Source organism: Saimiri boliviensis, chromosome 17 (assembly GCF_048565385.1).
Source record: "Saimiri boliviensis isolate mSaiBol1 chromosome 17, mSaiBol1.pri, whole genome shotgun sequence".
Taxonomy (NCBI): domain Eukaryota; kingdom Metazoa; phylum Chordata; class Mammalia; order Primates; family Cebidae; genus Saimiri; species Saimiri boliviensis.
In genome coordinates, this window is record NC_133465.1 from 29,553,872 (window position 1) to 29,566,135 (window position 12,264).

Consider the following 12,264-nt stretch of genomic DNA (forward strand, 5'->3'; position numbering starts at 1 on the left):
GACGGTCCCACTTCTGAAGCTTTGATGTCGGCCCACCCCCACTTTCGCCCTCTCAAATAGGGACCCCAGAGGAGCCTCGAGGGGTCTTCGCCCCCCAAAATCCTTAGACCCAGAAGCCCCGGGAGGTCGGAGCTGGCCGAGGAGCTGCAGTGTTCCCCACCTCCGCCGTCGCCCAGCGGTGGCCGGCGCGCGTCCAGAAAGAGACTGGTCGCCGCGAGGTGGGGAAGCCACAGGCCTCACCCCCAGGGGGGGCGCTGGCCGGCCCGCCCTGCAGCGGGGCGCCGGTTCTGGTCCCCTCTCCAGGATTTGGGGGAAGAACATGGGTAGAGAGCGAGGGTCAAGATGGCCATCCCAAAGCTTGGAAACAGCGAGAACGTGTTATTTCCGTGGTCTCCCATGCACCCCGGCTTACAAGGGATTCCTTGTAGGTCGGAGGGGCATCCCTGTCGCAGGACGCCTGAGTGTGCTTTTCTCCAACTGACTCTCGGAGGCGCGGGGCGGCTGCTTCTGGGGAACTCCCTCCCGGGCAGCAGGGCTGAGGATTTCCTTCATGGGGAGCCCCGAGCTCGCGGGGACGGGGACGGGGACGGGAACCAGGATTCCGTGGGACCCGCACTGATGCAGTCAGGGAAGTAGCAGTCTCTCGCCAGCGGCTAGGACGCCGCGCTCGCCCTCACTGGCCCAGCACCGGACCCCGCCCGGCCTAGTAACTGCGGGGCTGCAGAGTAGGGCGGTGGAGACAAACGGCGAGGGCAGAGCGCGCGACCGCCGCCCCACGCGGGCCCAGGAGTCGGCGCCCGAAGCTGCGACTTATTCACCTCTCCCTTCTGCTTCTCTTCATTGGTCTTTGAGGGCGGAGCGCCCGGGGTCTGGCTAAAGACCCTAATGACACCCGGGTCCCCAAGCCTCGGCCTCCAGTCTCCCCACGCCCCTGGCCAGCACCGCTCTCCCTGGCTCGTGCTCTCCCTGCTCCCTTCCTGGTGGCCCCGACTCCTCTCACCCTCTGCTCCAGCTTGTTGCAATCGCTGTACAAAGGGCCGAGGGCGGAGGTGGGGGGCGGGCGAGGGGAGTCGGGCCTGAACTGGCTGCCTCTGCGTAGCCGCGGCCAATCCAGAGCGCGCCCGCGCAGGAGGGCCCTGGGTAGCCGCCGCCGGCAGGCGGAGCCGCAGGCAGAGCGCGGAGCTCTCCAAGTAGACAGCCGGACCGCCGGCCCCCCGCCGCCCCCCGGGGCTCTGTGGCCTCGCCATGCCGCCGTGGAGCGCGGCCCTCGCGCTCATCTTGGCTATGCTAGCCCTGCTCTGCCGGCTCCGCCCGTGGCTCCGGAGCCCCTGGGGGCGCACCGTCGGAGAGAGAACCCTGCCGGGGGCCCAAAACCGCGATGACGAGGAGGAGGCAGACGGCGGAGGCCCCGCGGACCAGTTCAGCGACGGGCGCGAGTCACTGCCGGGCGGGTGTAGTCTTGTCTGCAAGCCGTCGGCGCTGGCCCAGTGCCTGCTGCGCGCCCTGCGGCGCTCCGCGGCGCTGGAGCCCGGCCCGCGCTCCTGGCTCTCTGGGCCCCACCTGCAGACCCTCTGCCACTTTGTCCTGCCCGTGGCGCCCGGGCCTGAGCTCGCCCGGGAGTACCTGCAGTTGGCGGACGATGGGCTGGTGGCCCTGGACTGGGTGGTGGGACCTTGTGTTCGGGGCCGCCGGATAACCAGCGCCGGGAGCCTTCCCGCGGTGCTTCTGGTGATCCCTAATGCCTGGGGTCGCCTCACTCGCAACGTGCTCGGCCTCTGCTTGCTCGCCCTGGAGCGCGGCTACTACCCAGTTATCTTCCATCGCCGCGGCCACCACGGCTGCCCGCTGGTCAGCCCCCGGCTGCAGCCTTTCGGGGACCCGTCCGACCTCAAGGAGGCCGTCACTTACATCCGCTTTCGACACCCGGCGGCGCCGCTGTTCTTGGTGAGCGAGGGCTCGGGCTCGGCGCTGCTACTGTCCTACCTGGGCGAGTGCGGCTCCTCTAGCTACGTGACAGGCGCCGCCTGCATCTCGCCCGTGCTGCGCTGTCGCGAGTGGTTCGAGGCCGGCCTTCCCTGGCCCTACGAGCGGGGCTTTCTGCTCCACCAGAAGATCGCCCTCAGCAGGTGGGTAGCGGAGGCCGCAGACCGGCTTGGAAGGAATAGAGGGCCTGAGCTGGCTGAGAAACAGAAACAGCTCTACATAGCATTAGAACAAACAGGGGTGGGCCAGTTTGGGCAAAGTTCTCTGAACACATCTTCCAAAGCCGTCCAAACCCTGTAGTCTAGGCAACACAGGGGAAGCAGGTTTAAAGGTCATCGATGGACTCGGTATCTTAGCAACTTAAGTACCTGGCCCACGACAGCAGAGATACCTGACATTTACCACTTAGCCCACAGCTTGACAACTCAGCAAACACCACCCTGGAAGCAATTGCAAACGATTATCTGCCCAGAATGTTTACTCACAGTCTATGAGCCTGGAGGTGGCAGGAATCAGAAATATGGTGGCATTTGAGGCCAGGTGCTAGTGCTCCCACCTGTAATCCCAGCAGTTTGGGAGGCCAAGGCAGGAGATCGCTTGAGCCCAAGAGTTTGAGACCAGCTTGGGCAACGTAGGGAGACCCATCTCTACAAAAATTTATAAAAAATAGCCGGGTGTGATGGCATGCACCTCTGGTCCCAGCTACTCAGGAGATTGAAGTGGGAGGATCACCCAACCCCAGAAGTTTGAGGCTGCAGAGAGCCCTGGTCAGGCCACTGTACTCCAGCCTGGGTGACAGAGCAAGACCCTGTCTCAAAATTGTGTGTGTGTGTGTGTGCACGCGTGGGCATAGTGGCATTTAATTTATTTAAAATTTTTTTTTAATTTTTTTAGTAGAGATGGGGTTTCTCGATGTTGGCCAGGCTGTTCTCGAACGCCTAACCTCAAGTGATCTGCCCGCCTAGCTTTCCAAAGTGCTAGGACTGTAGGCATGAGCCACCATGCCCAGCTAATTTATTAAAATTGTTTAGACCTGTCAACTGTTTTACACATTTCTACATATGTGCTCAATATTTAATACAAAAAATTAATAATATTTAAACAGAATTTTTAAAAAATCTCCAAAAGAAGAAGAGTTTACCACCAGGGTGACAGGTGAGACTTTTCCACTGAGAAGGCCTATTTGACATTGCCAGCCTATACTCTGGCTTTCTTAGGAGATGGTGGAATGAGGTCGACAACATTATGGCAACAGGGTGGTGTAGCAGAAAGCCCTGGGATATGGAGTCAGACTCACTTAGGTTCAAATCCAGAATTTCTAGCAAGTTAGCCAATCCGCTTAGAGCTTCACTTCCCTCTTCAAATACATTTGTTTATAATAACCATCTCCCAAGATGGTTAGAAAACAAAAGTAGGGGCTGGGCACGGTGGTTCACACCTGTAATTTTAACACTTTGGGAGGCCAAGGCAGGTGGATCACTTGAGATCAGGAGTTCCAGACCAGCCTGGCCAACATGGTGAAACGGGGTCTCTACCTGTAAAAATACAAAAAGATTAGCCGGGCATGGTGGTGGGCACCTATAATCCAAGCTACTGAGGAGGTTGAGGCAGGAGAATTGCTTAAACCCAGGAGGCAGAAATTTCATTGAGCTGAGATCACGCCACTGCACTCCAGCCAGGGCAACAGAGCAAGACTCCATCTCAAAAAAAAAAAAAAAGAGAGAGAAAACAAAAGTAGGTGCCCGCCACTGAGTAGGTGCTCAGTAAATGCTGGCAATTGTGTTCTCTTTCTTTCCTTGCCTCGTTTTGCCTCCTTTTCTGAGAAGGTCAAACTCTGAGCTCAACAACAGCCTGAAGCACTGCCATGGCAACCCAGAGGCGCTGGCGCCATTCAGGGGCAAGGTGCCCTCATTGGCTTAATTGCCATAATTTCCATGCCAAATGATCTCCACCAGCACTAACCTGGGCACTAGCCAGGGGCAGAGTGAAGGAAATGAAGAGAAATGCTACATGTTGAGGAGCTGTCCTTCTCATGAAAGTTCGGCTATGAAAACTCAGGGCAAGTGGATTTTTGTTGTTGTGTTTGTGTGTGTGATTTTTTTTTATTTTTTTCCCGAGACAGAGTCTTGCTCTGTTGCCCAGGTGGATTGTAGTGTCGTGATCTCAGCTCACTGCAACCTTCACCTCCCAGGTTGAAGCAATTCTCCTGCCTCGACCTGAGTAGCTGGAATTACAGGCACCCACCTCCACGCCTGGCTAATTTTTGTATCTTTTGAGTAGAGATGGGGTTTTGCCATGTTGTCAGGCTGGTCTTGAACTCCTGACCTCATGATCCTCCTGCCTTGGCCTCCCAAAGTGCTGGGATTACAGACATAAGCCACCATGCCTGTTTGTGTGTTTTTTGAGAGGGAGCCTTGCTCTGTCACCCAGGTTGGAGTGCAGTGGCACGATCTCAGTTCACTACAACCTCCACCTTCCGGGTTCCAGCAATTCTCCTGCCTCAGTCTCCCAAGTAGCTGGGACAACAGACAGGCACCACCATTCCCAACTAATTTTTGTATTTTTAGTAGAAACGGGATTTCACCATGTTGGCCAGGCTGGTCTCAAACTCCTGACTTCAAGTGATTGGCCTGCCTCTGACTCCCAGAGTGCTAGGATTACAGGCATGAGCAATCATGCCCAGCCACTTGTTTGTTTTTTTGAGGCAGGATCTGACTCTGTCGTCCAGGCTGGAGTGCAGTGGGATCACCACTCATTACAGCCTAGAGCAGGGTTTTACACAGGGGGCCAGTTCACTGTCCCTCAGACTGTTGGAGGGCCACCACATACTATGCTCCTCTCACTGACCACCAATGAAAGAGGTGCCACTTCCCGAAGTGCAGTGGGGGGCCGGATAAATGGCCTCCAGGGGCCGAATGCAGCCCGCGGGCCGTAGTTTGGGGACGCCTGGCCTAGAGTTTCCGGGTTCAGGTGATATTCCCAGCCTGCACTCTGGCTTTCTTAGGAGATGGCAGAATGAGGTCAAAGACATATGGCAACAGTGTGGTGTAGCAGATAGACCTAGGATGTGGGGGTCCGACCCCCACCTCAGCCTCCCAAGTAGCTGAGATTATAGGCACATGCCACCATGCCTGGCTAACTCTTGTATCTTTTGTAAAGATGGAATTGTGCCATGTTGTCCAGGCTCATCTTGAACTCCTGAAATCAGGGGATCCACCTGCCTTGGCCTCCCAAAGTGCTAGGTTTATAGATGTGAGCCACTGTCCTTGGTCAGAGATGAACATCTAATTTCAACTCTCTGAGGCTGAATTGAACTACCCAAAAGATGGAGCTGCCCATCCTGGCGTCCTTGTCGGGATGCCAAGTCCTCTTCAGGGGGCTGGAAACAGCAAAGATGTTCCCTGTTAACCCAAAGCAGTTGCTCTCAGGCCCCCATTTGGAAACCCAGTAAATTAATTACAGCCCCAGTTGCTTCCTATGCCAGGCAGCACACTCTCTAGGAATATCTGCCCCAGGTATACCTGATTAACAGCACACTCGTGTGATTACCAGGACAGGATGTTGGTTTAAAAAACAAAAATAAGGGCCAAGCCCAGTGGCTCACACTTATAATCTCAGCACTTTGGGAGGCCAAGGCAGGCGAATCACCTGAGATGAGGAGTTTGAGACCCACCTGGCCAACATGATGAAACCCCATCTCTACTAAAAACACAAAAATCGGCCGGGTGCGATGGCTCAAGCCTGTAATCCCAGCACTTTGGGAGGCCGAGGCGGGTGGATCACAAGGTCAAGAGATCGAGACCATCTTGGTCAACATGGTGAAACCCCGTCTCTACTAAAAATACAAAAAAAATAGCTGGGCATGGTGGTGCGTGCCTGTAATTCCAGCTACTCAGGAGGCTGAGGCAGGAGAATTGCCTGAACCCAGGAGGCGGAGGTTGCGGTGAGCCGAGATCGCGCCATTGCACTCCAGCCTGGGTAACAAGAGCGAAACTCCGTCTCAAAAAAAAAAAAAAAAAAAAACACACACACAAAAATCAGCCAGGCATGGCAGTGCGTGCCTGTAATCCCAGCTACTTGGGAGGCTGAGGCAGGAGAATCACTTGAACCCAGGAGGCGGAGGTTGCAGTGAGCCGAGATCACACCACTGCACTCTAGCCTGGCAACAGAGCAAAACTCCATCTCAAAAAAATAAACAAAAATAAAAACAATGAATGCAACCTAAAGTAAAACGTGAATGATTAGCAGAGGTGTCACCTGCTGGTTTGGATAGTCTAAGCCAGCAAGTTCTTCTAGGAGCAGTTCAGGAGGTTGCAGTTCGTAGCAAGTTCTCCACAGAGGGCCAGAAGTTGAGGTTAGAAAGAGAATGGTCAGCAGCTGTGAAGTCAAATGCTGCCCCTAGGGCACATAGGTGCAGTTATGCTATAAATGACAGGCCTGGTGGGCACTGTCTCAGAAGGAGTGAGGAGCCCATTGTTGTGCTGAGAAATGCCCGCCCATGTGGCCGGATCTTCCCACTTCCCTAGAGAAGCCAGACACCTACATTTCATGTGAAATCCTCTAATTTTATTATTTTATATTATTTTATTTATTTTTTGAAACAGGGTCTCTGTCACCCAGGCTGGAGTGCAATGGTGCAATCCCAGGCTCAAGAAATCCTCCCACCCACCTCAGCCTCCTGAGTAGCTAGGGCCACAGGCTTGAGCCACCATGCCAGGCTAATTTTATTTTTTCATTTTTTATTTTAAGAAATGGGGTTTCGGCCGGGCACGGTGGCTCAAGCCTGTAATCCCAGCACTTTGGGAGGCCGAGGCGGGTGGATCACGAGGTCAAGAGATCGAGACCATCCTGGTCAACATGGTGAAACCCCGTCTCTACTAAAAGTACAAAAAATTAGCTGGGCATGGTGGCGCGTGCCTGTAATCCCAGCTACTCAGGAGGCTGAGGCAGGAGAATTGCCTGAACCCAGGAGGTGGAGGTTGCGGTGAGCCGAGATCGTGCCATTGCACTCCAGCCTGGGCAACAAGAGCGAAAACTCTGTCTCAAAAAAAAAAAAAAAAGAAAGAAAGAAAGAAATGGGATTTCACCACGTTGCCCAGGCTGGTCTCGAACTCTTGGACTCAAGTGATCCACCTATCTCAGCCTTCCAAAGTGCTGGGATTACAGGCATGAGCCACCACAGCCAGCCTGACCAATTAAAAAAAATCTTTTGTAGAGATCGGGTCTCCCTACGTTTCCCAGGCTGGTCTCAAACTCCTGGGCTCAAGCGATCCTCCCACTTTGGCCTTCCAAAGTGTTGGGATTACAAGGGAGAGCCACCACAACCAGCCTTATCTCCTGGTTTTAAATGACCGCCATGAAATTAAATTTTTTCAAAGCCCTAAATGGCCGAAGAAAACGTCTGCGGTTAGGATCTGAGCTGCTGGCTGTCTCTGTCTCATCTGCTGTCACCTGATGGTCTCATTCTTTCCTCTCTTTCCCAACTTCCCCACTCAACGTCTGGATGTCAGGTATGCCACAGCCCTGGAGGACACCGTGGACACTAGCAGACTGTTCAGGAGCCGTTCCCTTCGAGAGTTTGAGGAGGCTCTCTTCTGCCACACCAAAAGCTTCCCCATCAGCTGGGATACCTACTGGGACCGCAACGACCCGCTCCGGGATGTGGATGAGGCGGCCGTGCCTGTGCTGTGTATCTGCAGTGCTGACGACCCCGTATGTGGACCTCCAGACCGCACTTTGACAACTGAACTCTTTCACAGCAACCCCTACTTCTTCCTCCTGCTCAGTCGCCACGGAGGCCACTGTGGCTTCCTGCGTCAGGAGCCCTTGCCAGCCTGGAGCCACGAGGTCATCTTGGAGTCCTTTCGGGCCTTGAATGAGTTCTTCCGAACAGAGGAGAGGATGAAAGGGCTGAGCAGGCGCAGAGCTTCCTTCCTTGGGGGCCGCCGTCGATGGGGAGCCTTGCAGAGGCGGGAGGCCTCTTCCTCCTCCAACCTGGAGGAGATCTTTAGCTGGAAGCGATCATACACAAGGTGAGAGACCTGGCCCGAGAACCTGTAAGTCCTGCAAAGAGAAACAGAGCTGCGCAAGCAGGGAGTCCTGGAAAGATGAGGCGGACTGAACGGAGGGAGCGCCAGCTCTGTTCTCATTCAGTCCTTCTCTCTTAAACTGGTGCCTGGAAAGAGATGGGACGTCCAGCCAGCCTGCGCTCACTTCACCCTCAGTAGATCTCCCGTCTGGGCTTGCTCAACACATCCCTACTCATCCGGTCATCAGTGGGGTGTTCCCGTACTGTCTCCTGTCACTGACATCACAAGCCAAAGGACAGCACTGTTTCAGGCTGTGGACTCAGGAGAATATGTCCTCTTACTAGCAGTGGCTAGACTCTAGATGAGGCATTTATGTTGTCATCAGGCAGTGACCCCGATTCTCAAGCTGGAGCCACTCAATGTCATTAGGACAGGATGTTTGTGTCTCAGCCCCACTTCCGTCATGTGCTGTGTGGTTGTGGCGCTCTGCTCTGAACGAATGTTCGGCAGCTGCAGAAGCAGGCTTGCGTGTGTGAGAAGGGCGGCAGAGGCAGTGGGGCTTGCTCGGTGAGGGCCGAGCAGGTAGAGAATGTGAATGCCCATCTCAAGGAATGCGAAGGTCCAATCTCTCAGAGGAGTTCTGCAAGTCTCAGCTGGGAATGGGGCTCCATTCTGCAAGTCTCAGCTGGGAATGGGGCTCCATTCTGCAAGTCTCAGCTGGGAATGGGGCTCCATTCTGCAAGTCTCAGCTGGGAATGGGGCTCCATTCTGCAAGTCTCAGCTGGGAATGGGGCTCCATTCTGCAAGTCTCAGCTGGGAATGGGGCTCCATTCTGCAAGTCTCAGCTGGGAATGGGGCTCCATTCTGCAAGTCTCAGCTGGGAATGGGGCTCCATTCTGCAAGTCTCAGCTGGGAATGGGGCTCCATTCTGCAAGTCTCAGCTGGGAATGGGGCTCCATTCTGCAAGTCTCAGCTGGGAATGGGGCTCCATTCTGCAAGTCTCAGCTGGGAATGGGGCTCCATTCTGCAAGTCTCAGCTGGGAATGGGGCTCCATTCTGCAAGTCTCAGCTGGGAATGGGGCTCCATTCTGCAAGTCTCAGCTGGGAATGGGGCTCCATTCTGCAAGTCTCAGCTGGGAATGGGGCTCCATTCTGCAAGTCTCAGCTGGGAATGGGGCTCCATTCTGCAAGTCTCAGCTGGGAATGGGGCTCCATTCTACAAGTCTCAGCTGATTTGGGCCCTCCAGCCTCACCGGAGAGGTCCGAAGGGTATTTTAGAACTAGGAAGTGCTCCCACGCAGGGTTGGAGGGCTTATACTAGTCCGTGGTTCAAGGAGTCAGAATCTTGGCCACTCTTCATGCTCCCTCTGGCACCATTTCAGGGCGTGACTCCAGAGAGCTGCAGCCAGAGCTGTTCATCTCCTGAGATGTGGACTTTCTCCAAGTAAGTGAAAAGTACAGACTCGTAACTTCGGTGTTTTCTGCTTAGTTGCTCCCTTTTCTGAAGCTACTACTGGGCTCTCCCCTTTCCAGAGCCAGGAGAGACCCATGTGGGACCAGAGGAAACAAAACAGCAAGAGGTTGACTAGAGCTGACCAGTGATTTACGAGTATTTCACATTACCAAGCCTTGTCTGTTCAATTATTCATAAAGCCATCTCTGTAAAGGCAGAAAAGCTTCCTCTTAGATCTGGCGACTCAGCAACTAAGTGGGTATTTGGTTTTGTGAGGAATAATGCTGAAAACTAGAGCTGTAGTATATCGGAGATAAGATATACAGGTTGATCTAAATATTCCTGGTTTGGATTAGGCCATTAAAATTTTTTTGGCAATAGGACATGTTTCCATGTGTTACTAAGGTTCAAAAACCTTGCCCAAAGTTTTATTTTAATTGTCATTGAGAAAGAGGGCTCCTGTTCTGACCTCACAACAGCAAAGCAGTTGTAAAGAAGAGAGCTGTTTATACCAAAGACTTTCACATCCCAAGACTTGGTATAAGGTATTCCTGAGGCCATGATTTCAGGTTTGGATAATCTTGCCCCAGCCTTGTTATTCTAGATAAAATCAGAGGAAACTCTGAAATAACTCCAAGAATCTGCACTGAAATGTAGACAGCACTTGATTGTCTAAGGCACATTATCCTATTGTGAAAAATTCTCTCTCTCCTTCCCACTTCTTGTTTATCTTCCTCCACATTCCTCATCTGACGTTCTTTTGCCATTTCTAAGCAAGAGAAATAAAAAGGAACTGAAATTAAAGAAGCTGTTCTACTGCCGGTGAACAACACCCTTGGTGAAAGGCTTGGGGAGGGAGAATTACTGCCATCTGGCCATCCCCTGGCACCGGCTGCCCTCCACATCTGGTACAGGGGGGATTTCAGTTAATTAGGGTCCTGCAGTCCAGTTGCGCTGCAAAGCGCGAAGCAGCCTAGTGGTTTTTAAACTCTAAGGCTTAAAGCATCCCTAAGGGTGAAAATCTGTAGTTTGTCTAGAAACTATCCAGTTACCACAGGACTCTGATTCTTCAAGAGAATAGCTTTCGGAGAAATAGTTGTTGGTTTTCCTTTTCCTTTTGATAGGAAGTTTTCCAGGGAGGGAAGTGTATAAACTTCGTTACAGTCAGAAGAATGGCAGAACAGCCCCAGTTCCGATTCCACTAATTCCTTTCAACCCCAAACTCCAATGACCTGAACCCTAAAGTATTTTTCTTCCATGGCCCTTGTGCCAGATGCACCCACTGCATATCTTAAAAACCTCTCAGCCGGGCGCAGTGGCTCAAGCCTATAATCCTAGCACTTTGGGAGGCTGAGGCGGGTGGATCACGAGGTCAAGAGATCGAGACCATCCTGGTCAACATAGTGAAACCCTAGCCGGGCGCGGTGGCTCAAGCCTGTAATCCCAGCACTTTGGGAGGCTGAGGCGGGTGGATCACGAGGTCAAGAGATCGAGACCATCCTGGTCAATATGGTGAAACCCCGTCTCTACTAAAGATACAAAAAAATTAGCTGGGCATGGTGGCACGTGCCTGTAATCCCAGCTACTCAGGAGGCTGAGGCAGGAGAATTGCTTGAACCCAGGAGGCGGAGGTTGCGGTGAGCCGAGATCGCGCCATTGCACTCCAGCCTGGGTAACAAGAGCGAAACTCCATCTCAAAAAAAAAAAAAAAAAAAAAAAAAAAAAACATAGTGAAACCCTGTCTCTACTAAAAATACAAAAAATTAGCTGGGCATGGTGGCACGTGCCTGTAATCCCAACTACTCAGGAGGCTGAGGCAGGAGAATTGCCTGAACCCAGGAGGCGGAGGTTGCGGTGAGCCGAGATCACGCCATTGCACTCCAGCCTGGGTAACAAGAGCGAAACTCCGTCTCACAAAAAAAACAAACAAAGAAAAAAAAACCCTCTCATTTTCCCATTACTACTTGAAGACTAGGGCCAAAATGCCCGTGGGTTTTTTTTGTTTTGTTTTGTTTTGTTTTGTTTTGTTTTTGCTGAGAAAGTGTAGTTTCTGTTCAAGCAGGAAAGGTTTGGATAACCCTGCCCTTTAGCCTAATGATTCAAGGATCACACAGATGAATTCCTGCTTTGGTAAATAGCTAACTGTGTGAAGCCAGCTAGAGGAGCCCCAGGCTCACTGTTCTGAGAGTGGGTGTCTACCGAGTACCAGCTTGGCCACAGACACCCCGACCCAGGCAGCACTGAAGGCATTAAGCAGATGGCCAGATAGAACAGCAAAGTGGGACTATCTGGGGCCAAACGCCTTCCAAGCTGAGAGCCTCGGGCTGACAGCAGCCGGGGCTGAGGGCCTCGAGCAGATTCTGACCCATGTAGTTATTCTCGCGGAACAGGTGAGTCTTATTAACAAACAGGTGTCCTGTGTTTTCTCACAGAACCAAGATAAACTAGGTAGGCTGCTGGTGCCTACTTACCACTAATCAAGGACAAACTACAAAGTATTCTCCACGAGGGAGCCACAGGGGCAGGTTCACACATCCTGGGCTTAAAGAATTTTTAACCGGTGTGTGGTATACATATACTATCTTGCTACTTTAGAATGCCTCGAGTAGTTTTCCACTGGGGTGGGGGGAGGGCTAGGTTTTCCTTGCCATCGTTCTTCTTAGCAAACAATATAGTCTATCATATACTCAGCATTTCTCAGCAATCATACACTCAGCATTTCTCAATAGGTGTTCCTTGAACAAAATGGCAAGTTAGGAGTTTGAGGAAGCAAGAAACAACAAAACCAACAAATGGGCC

At 52.8% G+C, this 12,264-nt stretch overlaps 1 protein-coding gene across 1 annotated transcript; it reads left to right on the top strand.

Annotated features, from left to right (window-relative positions):
• The first annotated feature begins 9 nt into the window (after positions 1–9).
• Positions 10–10,272, top strand: ABHD15 (abhydrolase domain containing 15). Its single transcript, XM_074388430.1, has 2 exons — positions 10–2,126; positions 7,494–10,272. The coding sequence occupies exons 1-2, from the start codon at positions 1,246–1,248 to the stop codon at positions 8,017–8,019; spliced, it is 1,407 nt and encodes a 468-aa protein (XP_074244531.1). The 5' UTR covers positions 10–1,245; the 3' UTR covers positions 8,020–10,272.
• Positions 10,273–12,264: the final 1,992 nt, after the last annotated feature.

Bases quoted from the DNA above. Each gene is read 5' to 3' on its own strand.
- ABHD15 (XM_074388430.1), top strand. From the start codon at position 1,246: ATGCCGCCGTGGAGCGCGGCCCTCGCGCTCATCTTGGCTATGCTAGCC. The intron at 2,127-7,493 runs GTGGGTAGCGGA...TCTGGATGTCAG, and splicing joins CAGAAGATCGCCCTCAGCAG to GTATGCCACAGCCCTGGAGG.